The sequence below is a fragment of the Sebastes umbrosus genome, chromosome 4 (assembly GCF_015220745.1).
Source record: "Sebastes umbrosus isolate fSebUmb1 chromosome 4, fSebUmb1.pri, whole genome shotgun sequence".
Lineage (NCBI taxonomy): Eukaryota > Metazoa > Chordata > Actinopteri > Perciformes > Sebastidae > Sebastes > Sebastes umbrosus.
This window is the reverse complement of record NC_051272.1, coordinates 33,352,064-33,368,579: the sequence shown is the minus strand read 5'-3', so window position 1 is coordinate 33,368,579 and position 16,516 is coordinate 33,352,064. Positions and strand designations below refer to the sequence as shown.

The following is a 16,516-nucleotide window of genomic DNA, read 5'->3' as shown; positions in this document are numbered from 1 at the left end:
TTTTGGTTAGACATTAATTGTTGTTTTTTTACCACAGAAAAGTGAGAAAGGTTTTTTCAAATCCTAAATTTGAACTAAACTTTGCCGTGTGTCATGGTCTCTGCCTCGTACAACTTTCGCAGTAGCAGAGGTTCTTGTTCCCACAATGCAATGCGTATTTAAAAAATACGGGAAAAACTCGATACAGAAAAATTCCTTCATATTAACACGGTACATTGGCCTGTATTTTTACGGACTTTTCCTAGTGTGTAGCAGTGTTGATAGAAGTCCTACTAGTTCAAGTATTTTAATTATAAGCCCAACACTAGTAGTAGTAATAGTAATAGTGGTGTTTTTGGAGGTAACAACAGTGGCAGTGGTAGTAGCAGTAAAGTACCCTCCTGTCCACACTTTTATTTTGGCTTTGTTTTTCATGGTCTGGACAAATTCCCCTTAGTTCCAACAAATGAAACCTTAATGTTATACAGCAGACAATTACATTTTAGACAATAGTGCTCTTTGTGTCAACAGTCGACAGAGCCCTCATCTCAACTCCACCCAACACCTTTGGGAGGAACTGGAACACCGATTGTGAGCCAGACCTTATCACCAAGCATCGGGTGTCCACATACATTTGATCATGTAGTGTTGTAGTTGCAGTAACAAAGGGGGGGGGGGGGGGTTTAACACTTTAACCTCCCTCCATTTAAGCATTTAAAAGCAGTGTATACACATTTAATAAATGGTTGATAATAATATAGTTGTAAACAGTTACAACATTTTGAGTGTGTATAGCGTCTCCGATGAAGACATATGTTATATTACCCACAGGAGGAGTTATAGTTGTCGACAAATACATTAATAAAGACTTGTATCTGCACTACTACATTATAGTGAGTTATAAAGCATTTATTAACTGTAAATAGGGGGACTCAAAGTGAAGTGATGCCATGTTTTGAATATTAAAGTTACCACAAGGAACTTTTAACTGGTTATGACACAATCTCAAAATAATTCAGCCTGACTTCGTTGCTGCCTTGAACCTGCAGTCGGAGCTCCGGCAGGAAGCAGAGAGCTTCGCCTCGCTGCTCCGCCGGTCCCCGCTGGGAGCCAACACTTATACACCACGCTGCTGGAGGCCCAGGCCGTATTGCTGGGCCCGCTGGAGGGAAGCGAGGCGTGGGAGAACCAAAACCAACACTGTGCAGGGAATACTGTCAGACCCTGCTGCAGTAAAATGAGAGGTTTTCTGAGGGGACTGTGGTGCTCAGCAACACTACCTCTTTTGTCCACAGGGACCACCAAAATCGACACAAAATGAAAGTTCCTTGTAGCTTTAACAATGGATCCAATTTATTACTCGCAGAGAACTAGCATTCAACGCTGCGCTATAAAGCTTTAGAAGTTCTAATAAACCCATTGTGCACTACCTGTCCAGCACCAAACAGCAGACGGACACAGTAAGCAACTCGCTGGTGAACATATAGTGGAGCATTTAGCAGCTAAAGAGGAGTTGGTGGAGAACAAAACAGAGCTAACAGGAGAGTCAATACTGAACTTGGCCAGATTCAAAACGACGCTATAGTGTTGTTCTGTGTCTGCTGGATGAGAGAATAGGTGACTGTTTGCTAACACTTTCGCTTTAACAACTTTATATGGTGACATGTGAGATGTTTTCAGCAAGTTACGCTGCCCTCAAGTGGCCAAAAAATCTATTAGTCAAGGCCTAAGGCGACTTCAACGTTCTACAGAATGAAAGGTGAGATCATGATGTCTTGATGTCAGTTCTCTTCTTCTCCTCCTCCTGCAGGATATCGAGGAGTTCAGCTTCGTCACCCAGTTGGCCGGCCTCACCGACCACCTGTCTGTGGCCATGCGATTGGCTGTTTCCACCGGGGAAGAGGAGCCTTAGATTGACCACCTGAGCTTTTTCTTGTTTAAATACTGCCATGGAGGAGTGACAGACAACCAGGAAGAGAAGAGGAGATTAAAAGTTTACAGATAAGGAGCCGCCTTGAGAGAGACAAAATGCAGTTCCGCGAGAGGATTGAAGGGAGAGCGAAATGGACAGACGGATGAATCAGTGGAGCAGCGCTCAGTGGATGAATGGATATAAAGAAGGTAGAGGAGAGCGGCAGCAGAGGAGTGATATGAAAGAGAAAGACTCTGGAGGGGAGAGATAAGCAGGGGAATTCAGTTTAAAAAGCCAGATATTCATCTTCTTGGGTAAACCACCCACACACACACACACACACACACACACACACACACACGCTAAATACAATACCTAACACACAAACACAATTGATCGACATTTTGACTGTTGAATATTGCTCGGCCTCTCCACTCTTCTCCTCCAACACTCCCTGTTGAACTGAATCCATAGGGTTTTATTTACAGTGAATTGTTTTATGTAGCCAATTTACACACTCTTTTTATTTTAGCCGTAGTGTAAGTATGATTTTTTTTTTTTTTTTTTAATGATTCTACCTTCAGGGACAGTTGGATCTTCTTTAGTGACTGTGTATAAAAGGAAAACACATAATTTAAGTGATAAGAGTGAAGCCTACAGCTACTGACTGGCCTTTACACTGACCGTGTGTGTCCTTGTCTCGTGCTCCTTCCTGAATGGCTATCGGTCGTTCACCTTACTACTCCCACGTCAGTCCCAGGAACCTCAACAAGTGTCTTTTTTTCTAAAAAAAAAACTAAAAAAAAACTAGTCTTTCTAAAAGGAGAAAAATAATATGATACGATTTCTATTGTCGCCACACCACTTTTTTATAGGGAGTTTAAATGCCTGTTTAATACTATATGGTATGTTTCTAAAAAAAAAAAAAAAAAAAAGGTTATTGTATAAAGGGACAAGACATTTGAGGAAAAGTTATTTGTTAGATCCTTACAGCATGTTTTTTCAGCCATGACTGGTGAAAATTAGACTGGACATTTTTGGTGTAATAGTGGCAACTGAGGCTTTGCGGATGCATGATGGGAAATGGTATCAGTTTACAACATTAATATAGCGTCTTGATACACTTGCTTGAGTCTGGCTGCTCTTGATTGATGAGTCAAGGAGCATTTTGCCCTGAAAACACACACTAACTGTATGCCAGTGTGACATTTGTGCATGTGAGACTCCACCCTTGCTGATGACACTGAACACACAAAAAGATATGCACAGAAGCATACTGAAGATTTACATAAAGCAGGCGCACACAGCTACACACATCATGTACGGGGGGATTTCAGGTGAGGTAACATACCCTCTGGCGGCCATATTGGAGGTCTTTTAATGATAACATGTTTGAGAGAGTGGATACCAATGTAGCTATCTGGTTAGCAAGCCATCGCTGTCTTGTAAGCACGTCTGATTCGTGCACTAGTTAACATACAGTATACAGCCCAGTTTTTGGTTTGAGCACAGCCAGTTGTCAAATGGAACATCTTGAAGACAGCCATATTGTGACGCAACTGCAAAACCTCATCATACAGAAACATTTTGAAGACCTACAGGCTGCACACACCCTACAATACAATATGCCAAGTATAATGTTCTAAATGGTCCCAAAGATTAAGACAGCCCACCCACAAAAATACAGAGTTCAAGTAGTGCAAAGTCTAATGAACACAGTGCATACCAAGGACACGAATACATGAAGTAGTGTAATGCTACAATGCAACTGAAGGTGTGTTCAGACTGAAAGCAAAACCAACTTTAAGCTGGGCATACATTGTACGATTTTAGAAATGTTGTTCTGTAATTCCTACTGTATGAGTAGATCGTTTGGCTCGTGGCTCGTGGCTCTGCGTCAACTGTGTGAAAGCCTGTGGACGGACGACCAAAATTTCTGACATGTCAGAAATTCATCCGACTGTCCAACGGCCGGTCGAGAGGAGTTAATCAGTCCTTGGTCCACCCTGTACACTGCACGGCAAACGATGCCCAACGAAGCTGAAATTCGGACTCTAAAATGAGTCGTGCAGCTCAAAAAATGGGCTGAAATCATACAGTGTATGCCCAGCTTTTGAAGCAGTACGTATAAAGTTGCATATGAAGTATTGTAATTACATAGTGAATGTAATTTCGCACTGGGGTGAGTTATAAATGTTTCAACTTTGCATTCATCTCAAGGCTTTATGACTCCAACTCATGAACAAACATAAGAATATGAAGATGATAAGAAGAAAAAGGACACGCAACTATAAGAAAAAAAAACGGGAAAAAAACAATTTAACAATTTATAGACTTAATTGGCTGTTGGAGGCAAATAAACATTAACTGCACCCACAGTCCAGCAGTCAAATTCACACAAATAGCACAAGGCAAAAATGTGTTTTGCATTGAGTCTAAACACACCGTCAGTATTCTGCTCCCCTCACCGGTCTGTATGTTACATTAATTGACACACTGTTTCTGCTGATGGTTGGACAATAATATACTTTACACCAATGTAAAGATTACAACCTTTGAATTATTTTAATTCATAATTGACATTAGCATTCAAATCCCAATTTGTAACAGACCATGGTGTCAAACAGGAGCTGGAACTTTGTAAAGAGCACTGTTTAGCCAGTAACTGTTGAAAGGCATGTAGATACTAAAACTGTCCTCGTGCCCCTCGTTGACCTGTTTGCCATGGTGCTCCCTGTCAACATACAGAAACTATGTTGAGTGATAGACCACTACCATTACCTCAAACTTCAGAAAATGACACGGAAGCAGGTCTAAACCTATAAATCAGCAGTAATCTTATGTAAGTAATGTCCTTTAACGGCAAGGCTTAAAGGGACAGTGTGTAGGATTCAGAAGCATCTAGCGGTGTGGTTGCAGATTGCAACCAACTGAGTGCCCACCCACTCACTCCTTCCTTTCCAAGGCTGCGATAACGGAGCCACAGAGTGCAAAACTGTGGTAACGCCGTTAGCTCGTTCAGAGGCCATCCTTACCATAATAACACTACATTAGGAGCAACGGAAGTCAGACGGTGAGGCTCTCTCTCTACAGACAGTGTTTGATTTGTCCGTTCTTGGCTACTGTAGAAACATGGCGGTGCAACACGGCGGATTCGTGAAGAGGCCTCATTCTAAGCTAACGAAAATTGTAGTTTGAGGTGATTATATACTAATGAAAACATAGTTATGAATATTATATTCCATTTCTGCTAATAGATCCCCCCCCCCAAAATGCTACACACTGTTCCTTTAAAGTAAGTTCGCTAACATTAGAAACCAGAAGCTACTGGTCATACCGGACTAAGTGAGGCTGTTGCAGCAACAATCTGTTTGTCTGAGTGTGTTTTATTACTTAATTTGTAACAGGAAGACGGTGTGATTTCTTCTTTCAAAGTGTACATATTCATGATTTGAAAAATGAGTTGGTTTTAGTAATGGTGGCCTCCCTATCACTCAACACTTATGTACACTAACGTGTTAGCAGGAAACTCCAGATCGATGATCGACCGTACTGGGAACAAATGGATCATGTTTGTGTCAATGTTGTCAGCAGTCAACATGAGACAACTACCAAATCATGCTGTATATTTCTTTTAGAGATGTGTGTGTGTGTGTGTGGAAAATCACTCATGTAGAAAAGCCTGTTTCTCTGAATAAAACATGCATTACAGTAACAATTTAGGTTTTCAGATACTGTTTGATTTCCATGGTCTGCACGGTGAACAAATGTTTACAACAGCACTAGAGAGTTTTTCATGTTCCAGTTTCAACACAGATGTGTGTGTGTATGTTCGGGCAGCTCATCATGTTATAGTTTTTCAATACAAATGTGCTGATTGGTGTTTCTCTGAACACACTGTGCTGAAAGGTCTAACACAGGAGGGACAGTACTGTATGCGTTTACATATGTGACTCACTGCTGTGAGCGTATGACTGTGTGGGTGGGTGGGTGGGTGTAGGTGTGAGTGTGGGGTACGTGTGAGTGAATTCAGGAAAGGTTGGTTGTTCTGTTATGTACATTCAACTGTCATTTTTACATGCAGTATAAGTCCACAGGTCACCTGGCTCTCTGTGTCTCTTTATGACTCATTATTATGACTAATATATCCTTCTTATTACTAAGATTTGTATCTGTGCTTTTTTTCAATTCAAGCTTCTATTCTTTTAGGTTGAGTCATCTCTTCTGGTTAGGGCAGGGGTCAGCAACCTTTACTATCAGAAGAGCCATTTTAGGCAAAAAAAAAAAAATAATCTGTCTGGAGCCCCAAAACATTTGAACATTGTGATGAAGGTAACACAGTTTATAGTCTAAGTATATAGTATATAAGTCTAATGCAGTGAGGACTCAAGTGCAAATGTACGACGGAGTATTAGGGTCACATTGAGGGAAAAAACATCAGAGATGTAGAGATTAAAGTCATAACATTACGAGAATAAAGTCATAATATTACGAGATTAAAGTCATAACATTACGAGAAAAAAAAGAAGATAACACGTAAAATTAATACTTTACAATATTATGACTTTATTCTCATAATACTACAACTTTTTTTCTCGTAAACCTGTGACTTTATTCTCGTAATATTAAGACTTTATTCTCGTAAACTTCTGACTTTATTTTTGTAATATTCCATCTTTTTTTCTCGTAAACTTCTGACTTTATTCTCGTAATATTATGACTTTATTCTCGTAATACTACGATTTTTTTATCGTAAACCTATGACTTTATTCTCGTAATATTAAGACTTTATTCTCGTAAACTTCTGACTTTATTCTCATAATATTACAACCTTTTTACTCGTAAACCTATGACTTTATTTTCCTAATATTCTGACTTTATTCTCGAAATCTCAGATTTATTTTCTTTCCTCAATGTGGCCCTAATACTCCGTCGTACTGTCGTACAATAGACCTACAACAATGATAAACAAAAATGAAAATGTAAACAAAAAAACAAAAGTTATCATTTCCACTAATTCTTTTTTTTTTTTTTTAAATCCACAGGGAGCCACTGAAGAGGGGCTAAAGAGCCGCATGTGGCTCCGGAGCCGCAGGTTGCTGACCCCTGGGTTAGGGTGAACTTCAAATGAGATCAAATCCTAGTTATTCACTTCATGTAAATACACTATACAGTAGGTCTACAGTGAGTTACAGAAAGGTGCCACAGTTCCCCTGAGAATCAGCTCTTTGGGTAAATAAGTTATGAGTTTGGGTGGGAGCACAGTGGTAGCCGACGTAAAGACACGAATACTGCCGAACAATCCACCATTAAGCGTGGCGAGATCCAGAGCATCCAAACAGTGGGATGCAAGTAGTGCCACAGCTTCATGATGATACTGCCTTTTTGTTTTGTTTTTAAAAGTTGGAATGTGGAGGTAATTCATTTTATAATTCGGAGTCTAATTTCTTTTGCTAATTGTTCTGTGTTTGTATTTTTGCATATTTTTAATAACAACTGAAGAAAGTAGCGGGCAAAGAAGCTGATTGGTTGATTAAAGGTGAAGGCGTAAAGGCAAAGTTTTGGTTTGTGTTGGTGTTGTGTGTTCATGGTGAGCCCTATATACCTAATACAGGAAGGCTATGTGATGAGGCCCACACGTACAGGCTACGTGTCACTGTCAAGCATAGGCCATATATTCCAACCTTCAGACCTAAAACTAGGGAGGATTCCATGACCCAAGTGGGGGGTTAGAGGGTCTTCCCCCAGAAAAATGTGCATTTCAGAGACTTTGTTTCCTGCATTCTGGTGACTTTAAAAGAATGAAAATAACAAAATAATAAGTACACTGCAACAGCACTTTTTATGCTAAACTTTTAATTTTACTTTTAATTCTCAGGAAAGAAAACTGAATAATTCACCCTTCTGGTGTGAACGAATATTCATCAGTTTTTATTAATTTTTTGTCCCCTGCTTGAGTATTTCTTTCACTTAGTTCTCTCCATTTCTGTCTCCTTCTCTCACTCACTGAAGGTCCTTTCAGAGACAACGCGACAACAGCACCACGTCGCTCTGAAACCTGTTATTTCCAATAGCTTGCGTCATGCCACGATGGCTTACAGTGGTGTAGTGGCCATCTGGCATACTGAGACAAATCCCAGTGGACCGTCAAAAACATCCATAAAGTTTTTACCGGCCATCCGGCCCCCGTCTCTCTCCCACCGGTCTATGTGCCGGTCATTCAGGGTGAGCATGAGAGCGCTGCGTGTGTGTTCCAGGACTGGGCTCACTGGCCAATCACAAGTTAGATAAACTTGTGCTTACATCATATGCTCTGCGGTAGTCTATACTCCTCGTTTCACTATCAGAAGTCATTCAAATGTGGCTGGGTGGTTAATAACATATTTTTCTGTGGTGAGAAAAACTCAGAACACATATATATATATTTTTGCCTTACCCGGAATTTAATATGTACTACTGACTTGTGGTCAGTGGAAGCACTGGTTGACCTCAAGTAAAAGGGCACAATAGAGTGTGTTGTGTATCAGACTAATTAATCATATTCACGATATGTACAAATACATAGCCTATGTATTGATTAATACCACCGGATCGGAGGCACTCAAGTGAGGCTGGTGTTTGCATACACCACTGAGGTTAAACCAAAAAAAGGAAACTTTTGTTTGTCACTCTTAAAGGGCAAGGTATGAAGAAGTGAAAGAAGCTTTTAAGGAGTTCTTCTGCTTTTCATAAACAGAGGGAGAAATCTTGTACTAAAAAATGTACACAGAGTACTCTGTCAAGTGAGAAAACTCCCCCAACACTGAAACTAGTCAGATCAGCCATATATGACTAATGCAAGATCATTAGACTGAAAACATAAAGGGCATTGTTTCATTTTAACCCTGTCCCAAAATAACATTACCATACAACTCAAGGGAGTTCAAGCATCCCGGGGTCTTGTTCGATGGATAGGTGGCTCAGTGCGGTGTCTGCAGTTATGCGGGCGCTGTACCGGACCGTTGTGATGAAGAGGGAGCTGAGCCGGAAGCTCTACGTCCATCTACGTTCCAACCCTCACCTATGTTTCATGAGCTTTGGGTAGTGACCGAAAGAATGAGATCGCGAATCCAACGGCCGAAATGAGTTTCCTTCCTAGGGTGTCTGGGCTAAACCTTAGAGATAGGGTGAGGAGCTCAGACATCCGGAGGGAGCTCGGAGTAGAGCCGCTGCTCCTTTGTGTCGAAAGGGGCCAGCTGAGATGGTTCAACATCTGATCAGGATGCCTCCTGGACGCCTCCCTTTGGAGGTTTTCCGGGCACGTCCAACTGGTAAGAGTGCCCCGGAGGTAAACCCAGAACGCCTCGAGGTCCTCCAGGAAGAGCTGGAAAACGTTGCTGGAGAGAGGGACGTCTGGAATTCCCTGCTTAGCCTGCTGCCCCCGCGACCGGGCTCCGGATTAGCGGGAGAAAATTGCTGGATGGATAGATCATGGTTTGACTTAAAATGACTACATTAGTGTTAGGGTTGCATTATAACGCTACGGACGTAAATTAAAGAGTAAGTAAAATAAGTGAACATTGAGATTTAGTTTCACACCGGACACGAGCAGTGGTCTCCTGCGTTCGTTTGACCCGTCCACCCTGACCTCCTCCATACATGGACTTCTGCAGACTATCATTACAAACGTATTTGTGATACATCAAAAACAAACGTAATCTGCGAAAAAATATGTTTCCCTTGAAATGTAATTCACAATACAGTTTTGCTGGGTATGTATGGGAACATAATTTCCTCGTATTTCCCAGTGCTATTGAAGACAATTTATACAGTTTTGAGGTATTCCTTTGATTCTCCAATACTAGTATGTACAGCCAAAAAGCATCACACATTTTTAGAGCTGCACTTGTCAATATTTTAAAATGTAAAATTTGTCAAATAACCATGTCTCATGTCAAAGGATGCGACAGAATACTCAGACAGTATTTATCACCAAACTCTGCAGTTGCCCTGCTCTAGGAGTCTTTTAGCTCAATGGTTTGGTTTTACTGTTTTGGTTCAGTCTTTCACCGCTCTCATCAACCTCATTTTTCAGTAGCAGGCAGCTGTTTCTGTACTCTACCTGCCAGCACCAAACAGCAAAGCAGTTGGGGACTAGCTTGTGAACATGGTGGAGCATTTAGCAGCTAAAGAGCCAGATATTTTTCTCAAAAGATGTCCAGAAACACAAACTCAAGTGAATGCTAATGTTGCTTTGTGGACATACAACTTCATACAGTAACTAGAAGGGCACTCGGCGAGCTCGGACCTACGCCAAGGCCGTTTCCATAAGTGAAATATAATGTGCATATTGGCCTTGTGATTTGGATCCACTCTGAAATGTAATGGGTTCTTCCTTGGTCCCCCCATCTAACCAAGTTTCATGAAAATCGGGCCAATAAAATTCCATTTTCCTGCTGACAAACAGACAAACAGACAAACAGACAAACAAACCAACAAACCGAACCAAAAACATAGCCTCCTCGGCAGAGGTAATAATATGACAATGTTGTGTTTGTTTCACCAATATGAACAATAGGTCAAAAGACTAGCCTACTTGTAATGTGAAAGGGATCACTCAAAGTGATGAACCATCGGACTCTGCAGTTCCCCTCAGCTATACAGAGCTTTTTTGCATCTTTTGGCTCATTGTTTAGGTTTTACGACCTGCGACTTTAATATTTTCATTCAGTCTCACCGTCCTCATCAGCATCTTTTCCAGATGCAGCAAAAAGCTCTGATAAACTCACTGTACAAAACACAGACACAGTTAGCAGCTATAGCTGGTGAACACAGTGGAGCATTTAGCAACTATAAATATTTCCCTCAGGAGCTGGTGGAGACCAAAACAGCGTAAAGGAGTTTGGATGTTGTACTTTATCAACTGGAAAGAAACACAACTTTAAATGAATGCTGGTGAAGTGTTTGCTAAAATGTTGAAAATCAAATTAAAATTCAAGAATTTGGGTAAATCATTCTCTTCACTATCTGACACTTACTCATCCATAGTCAAATCATTTATCTTGTCTCTGAACCTTAATGCAAATCAACATTACTTACTTGAGCATGGAAGTCTGTTCTTGACTTTGGATAAGTATTTTTGACAAAATAATCCACTTAATAACTTTTTTCTGAGCTTTCGACCGCATGGTCTTCATCCATCTTCAGTGCTGATGTACTGGACTATCTTGAGAATATTTTGTCAAACAACTTTATTGGAGAATTACTTCTGACAAAAAATTGCTTTCTTGTCTAATAGAGTGAACAGCTTGAGACTTTTTTGAATTCAAAACACAAACTTAAACTGAAGTGGAAGAAGGAAACATTAATGTATCTTTCTATTATGTACATAAATCTGAAGTGGAATGTCTGCTCTACATCATTTCATCACATCCAGCTCCTCGGGCTGCTGCAAGGTGTCTTCACATATGACTGGTTCAAACTTGGTGTGAGGATTATTATGACTAAATCATGCTAAAAGCAAAGAGCAGCAATATGAATCATACATACAGTACAGATGTACTAAGTTCTCACACAAAGATCACCTGCTACGGTACAATATTGTATGTGCACTGATGAATGCTGCTGCAGTATGCGCTGGCTACTCTTTGAAAGCACACATTTTATACCCCTTTCCCATGATAAAAGATCATTTAGTATACATATTAACAATTTGGTCCAGTTATTCCAAACCCCTTCAAATTAAATCATGTTCACTTAGTGTGGACATGGATTATGAGCAGTTCAACCAAAAAGACTTTTATGAATGGACTTTCACTTGTATAGCACCTTTCTAGTCGTCCGATCAATCAAAGCTCTTTACGCTACATGTTAACATTGGCATACGGCAGAAGCTGCCACACAAGGCGCCACAGGTGTCACAGCCTTCAGGAGCAATTTGGGGTTCAGTATCTTGCCCGAGGACACTTCTACGTGCAGACTGGAGGAGCCGGGGATCGAACCGCCAATCTTCCAGTTAGTGGACGACACGCTCTACCTCCTGAGCCACAGCCACCCCTTCTATGATTATTTGATGAAGGATTTTAACCGGCCTGAAGAGGTGAACGTATTTTGTCCAGTGGAAATGTAGTTTTTTTCCTCTCTGGTCAGATTACTATTCTGACATTATATTCTGCTTTATAATGTTTTCTGTAGTTCTGGAGGAGCTTTGTCAAGTCTGTGAAAATAACCCTCATGATGTCCAGAAATCCCTGTTTTGGAACCACTGTTGATGATTTCCTTGTTAATGCTGCGTAGTGATTTCAGTGAAAACCCTTGAGAATCCCCACACTGTGCAGTTTAGTTTAACTTCCAGTGTAATGAAAGATGTTTTGCATGCCACTCAAAAGTCCCTTCATACATTACCACCATGACTCAGACTGATGAATCTCTATAGAGAGTTTATTGATATAATTACAAACAGGAATTTTGTTAGGGCAAAATGTTCTGTATCATAGACATACACGAATATGGACATTTAATGTTGGGATATAGCGGCGCAGTGGTTAGTACTGTCGCCTCACAGCAAGAGGGTTGCAGGTTCAAACATGGCTTGGTCCTTCTTTGTGGAGTTTACATGTTCTTCCCGTGTTAGTGTGGGTTTTCTCTGGGTTTTCTGACTTCCTCCCACAGTCAAAAGGTGGGGTTAATATTGACTCTGTAGAATTGCCCGTATGTCTGTTTAGTCTGGTGACCTGTCCAGGGTGTACCCTGCCTTTGCCCAATATCAGCTGGGATCGGCTCCAGCCCCCCCCGCGACCCTTAATAGGATAAGCACTTATAGATAATGGATGGATGGATTTAGCAAGCTATTTCATTCTTTTAGGGGAAAAATAGGCTGGTCGCTGCCTCTTTTTATATTAATAATATTGGTTTCATATCCCTGCTCCATCCATCCATCCATCCATCCATCCATCCTTTTTCTTCCTCTTATCCGGGGCCAGGTCGCGGGGGCAGCAGGCTTAGCAGGGAATTCCAGACGTCCCTCTCCCCAGCAACGTTTACCAGCTCTTCCTGGGGGACCCCGAGCCGTTCTCAGGCCAGACCAGATATATAATCTCTTTAGCGTGTTCTGGGTCTACCCCGGGGCCTCTTACCAGTTGGACATGCCCGGAAAACCTCCAAAGGGAGGCGTCCAGGAGGCATCCTGATCAGATGAACCACATCAGCTGGCCCCTTTCAACACGAAGGAGCAGCGGCTCTACTCTGAGCTCCCTCCGGATGCTGAGCTCTTCACCCTATCTCTAAGGCTGAGCCCAGACACCCTACGAAGGAAACTCATTTCGGCCGCTTATATCCCCGATGTCACTCTTTCGGTCACTACCCAAAGCTCATGACCCTAGGTGAGGGTCGGAACGTAGATGGTCTGGTAAATCAAGAGCTTTGCCTTCCGGCTCAGCTCCTTCTTCACCACAACGGTTCGGTACAGCGCCCGCATAACTGCAGACATCGCACCGAACCGCCTGCTCCATCTCCCGCTCCATTTTTCCCTCACTCGAGAACAAGACCCCGAGATACTTAAACTCATTCGCTTGGGGTAAAGACTCACTCCTCACCCGGAGGGTACAATCCACCTGACCTGGAGGTAATGACTCTGCTCAAAAAGGTCTATTGTAGCTGTGACATGTGAGCAGAAAGTACAGTAGCTTCGGTCACAGTCACACAATTCACAGGGAAACCACGGTCGGAAAAAAAAAGAAAATTACTTCCTCATTCACTAGTGAATGTCTTTGGGGAAGTGAAATAGACTTAATACAAAACACATGTAAAAAAAATCCCACACATGAAACTCGTCGTGAAACCCCCCACGCCCAGCCCACTGAAGGTGAGAGATACTAACACGTCATAGTGAGGTGGACATGGAGCCCCGGGGTCTTCCCCCGGCTGCCCTTCGATTGTATAAAAGTGAAAGGAGATGAAGGACAAGTTCAACAGACTGATACAGCTCCACTGAGACTTTCACCTACTACTACACAGTGAAGAGAACACACACACTTCAGGATGGCTGCTCCTCGTCTCGCTCTGTCTGTGTTTGTGCTGATGCTGGCCGTCATCGCTCTGACTGAAGGTAAGAAGGGTTCTGACATTATTATATTCAATCAGTGCGTGAGAGAGGTGAAGAAATGTAACCTTATTTATTTATTTTTTTTAAAATGTTTATGACTACACTCATACATTTGATATAATGGATATGATTCAGTCTGATCAGTTGAAATAAATAGGCTACTGTTTGCCAACATTTTAGCCATAACAACTTTATAAGTGATAATATGTCTTGTGTTGGCCAAAAAGATCTATTAATGTAGCTTTAAATGTTGAGAAACCCTGATTTGATGGATCCACCACCACATACACTATTTGTATGAAAGGACTTTGAAATTGTTGCAATCTTCATTTCCACAATATTGAACTGTTTACTTTTGTACGACAGAGTATTAGGGCGACATTGAGGGGGGGGAAATCAGAGATTGTGAGAATAAAGTCATAACTTTAAGATAAAAAAAAGTAATTTCCTCCTCCACAAAAGAGGCAATTTCCCTGATGATAATGTGGTGCTGATGTGCCAAAAGATGAAGTATTTGATTATTTGTGAAACCTAAACTAAAGTATAAGGTCACAAGAGGCTCAACGTTCCTCATTTTCACACAGGAAAAAGAGCAGCATGCTCTACTTCCCCTCTAAAATAACACGTAAAATTACTACTTTATAATATTATGACTTTATTCTCATAATATTACAACTTTTTTTCTCGTAACTTCTGACTTTATTCTCGTAATATTATGACTTTATTCTTGAAATCTCAGGTTTATTTATTTTTCCTCAATGTGGCCCTAATACTCCGTCGTACTTTTGAGACACTACAGCAAAGAACTTAGTTTTTTCATGAACTGGTCAATTTAGAGATTTGGGGTTATTTTGCTTCCATAACATGTCTTCTTTCAGACTTGTGGAAAGAAAACATCCAAAATACACATTTAGGAGTATATTTTACTACTTTGTCTGTTTGTAGATTTCTCCTAAATTCACCAAAAGTTAACATTAGATAATGCCTCATTTATATATTTAGACATAACATTTTAGAAAACTTGTAAAACAAAAAATAATTGTTAAAAAAAGAAAAAATCAACTGGGGAAGTTTTGTGGTGATATCTATTAGTTTGCAAAATGTATGGAATTTTACAATCCATATCTTTAAAGTCTGTTTTCTCAAAATGAGTTTACTCTCATCCAGAAATCTCCACTTCAGCAGCACTTACATCCACCAGACTTTCCAGTTTCATTCCTATCTATATTCTGAAGGCTTTTACAGAGGGGTTTGTTCATATATCATTCATAGCCTGATTTATAGAACATTTACTCCTAAAAACATGATGAAAATGGATTGTTTTATGGCTGTTGACAGTATTTTATGATTTGTGGAGAGATAAAAAGAGATATCCAAAATTCCCTCTGTAAAAACGTTTGACACTAATATGTCAACAAAATGAAACTAGACTTTTGAACCTGGTTTTTTTTGTCATGTTTTTCTGTTCTGCATGCAAATTAACACATATTTAATAAAAAAGATTTAGTCTCGTGCAGACCCAGAGGAAATTAAAAATGGAACTATAAGGGGCACAGCCCACGATGTCTCTGAGTGTGTGTGTTTGTTGTGAGGTGTTCACCTGTATCTGTTTGTTGGTAGGTCTGCGTGGTGTTGGCCCAAAGAGATGCTGCTTTCGTTTCAATGAAAACGAGGTGCCTAAGGAAAGAGTGGTTGGCTACATCAAAACCAGCCAGCGATGCTCCAACCCTGCTGTCCTGTAAGTACTCAACCTTAGAGAAACATATCACCACCATCATTGGACCTATACACATGAATGCACTGGACCTGACTACTTTGTTTATGTGCTTGTGCAGGTTGAGGACGGTTGCAGGTCGTCAGCTGTGTGCCAGACCTTCAGATGCTTGGGTGGGGAAGCTCATCAGCTACCTGGACGCCAAAGCTAACCCAGGACAGACTTCCAACCTTTAACCTTTTAACAACACCACGTCCACTATCGGACAAAATCTGTCCAGTTAATGTGTTGTGATGCTGCAATTTCAAACTAAAACTGTCAAAGATGTGTTGACTATAAATATGTTACTATCCCCACCATAAGTCTGCAGGGGGTAAACCATCTGTCTATCAAAATATATGTTAAATATTATTATGTTTTATTTTTTTACTTTATTTAATTATGGGTCAAATTTACATTTATACCATTTTCTACATTTCTGACAGAGAGTTTAATTTAAGTTTATGAAACAATTATGTTAGTTTTGATGAATTCAACACTGAAAGGCCATCAACACTGTGAAATACTGTTATTTGAGTTGACTTACAACTACACTCACTGTTAGAGAGCAACGCCTCCCACACCACTTGTTGTCATCAGTAGAATAAGCTACGGGTTACACCACTATTTCTACAATGAACCATTGTTAGCTCTTTGTCTTGTGTTTTTATATAAGTGATGATGTTTTTGTTTCTATTTACAGTCATGTTTCAAGTTCTTTTGACAACAACAAAAAACTATTTCTGTATGCTTATGCTACTCTCTTGAATTAAAGCAATACAATACGACA

The 16,516-nt window shown here is 40.6% G+C and overlaps 2 protein-coding genes across 3 annotated transcripts in view; both read left to right on the top strand.

Annotated features, from left to right (window-relative positions):
- Positions 1-4,231, top strand: part of smpd3 (sphingomyelin phosphodiesterase 3) — a 76,090-nt gene extending 71,859 nt beyond the window's left edge. For both annotated transcript variants that reach the window (XM_037767580.1, XM_037767579.1), the window contains one exon: positions 1,790-4,231. In XM_037767580.1, the coding sequence (XP_037623508.1) occupies positions 1,790-1,891 (102 nt within the window). In that variant the 3' untranslated portion in view covers positions 1,892-4,231. The remainder of the gene's footprint in view (positions 1-1,789) is intronic.
- Positions 4,232-13,787: 9,556 nt separating this feature from the next.
- On the top strand, positions 13,788-16,516 carry ccl35.1 (chemokine (C-C motif) ligand 35, duplicate 1). The gene is made up of 3 exons (XM_037766039.1): positions 13,788-13,976; positions 15,594-15,711; positions 15,809-16,516. The coding sequence occupies exons 1-3, from the start codon at positions 13,910-13,912 to the stop codon at positions 15,921-15,923; spliced, it is 300 nt and encodes a 99-aa protein (XP_037621967.1). The 5' UTR covers positions 13,788-13,909; the 3' UTR covers positions 15,924-16,516.

What these genes read in the sequence shown, in the direction of transcription:
- ccl35.1 (XM_037766039.1), top strand. Translation starts at nt 13,910, where the DNA reads ATGGCTGCTCCTCGTCTCGCTCTGTCTGTGTTTGTGCTGATGCTGGCC. An exon ending in CGTCATCGCTCTGACTGAAG is followed by an intron (nt 13,977 to 15,593) that starts GTAAGAAGGGTT and finishes GTTTGTTGGTAG; the next exon opens with GTCTGCGTGGTGTTGGCCCA. An exon ending in TGCTCCAACCCTGCTGTCCT is followed by an intron (nt 15,712 to 15,808) that starts GTAAGTACTCAA and finishes GTGCTTGTGCAG; the next exon opens with GTTGAGGACGGTTGCAGGTC.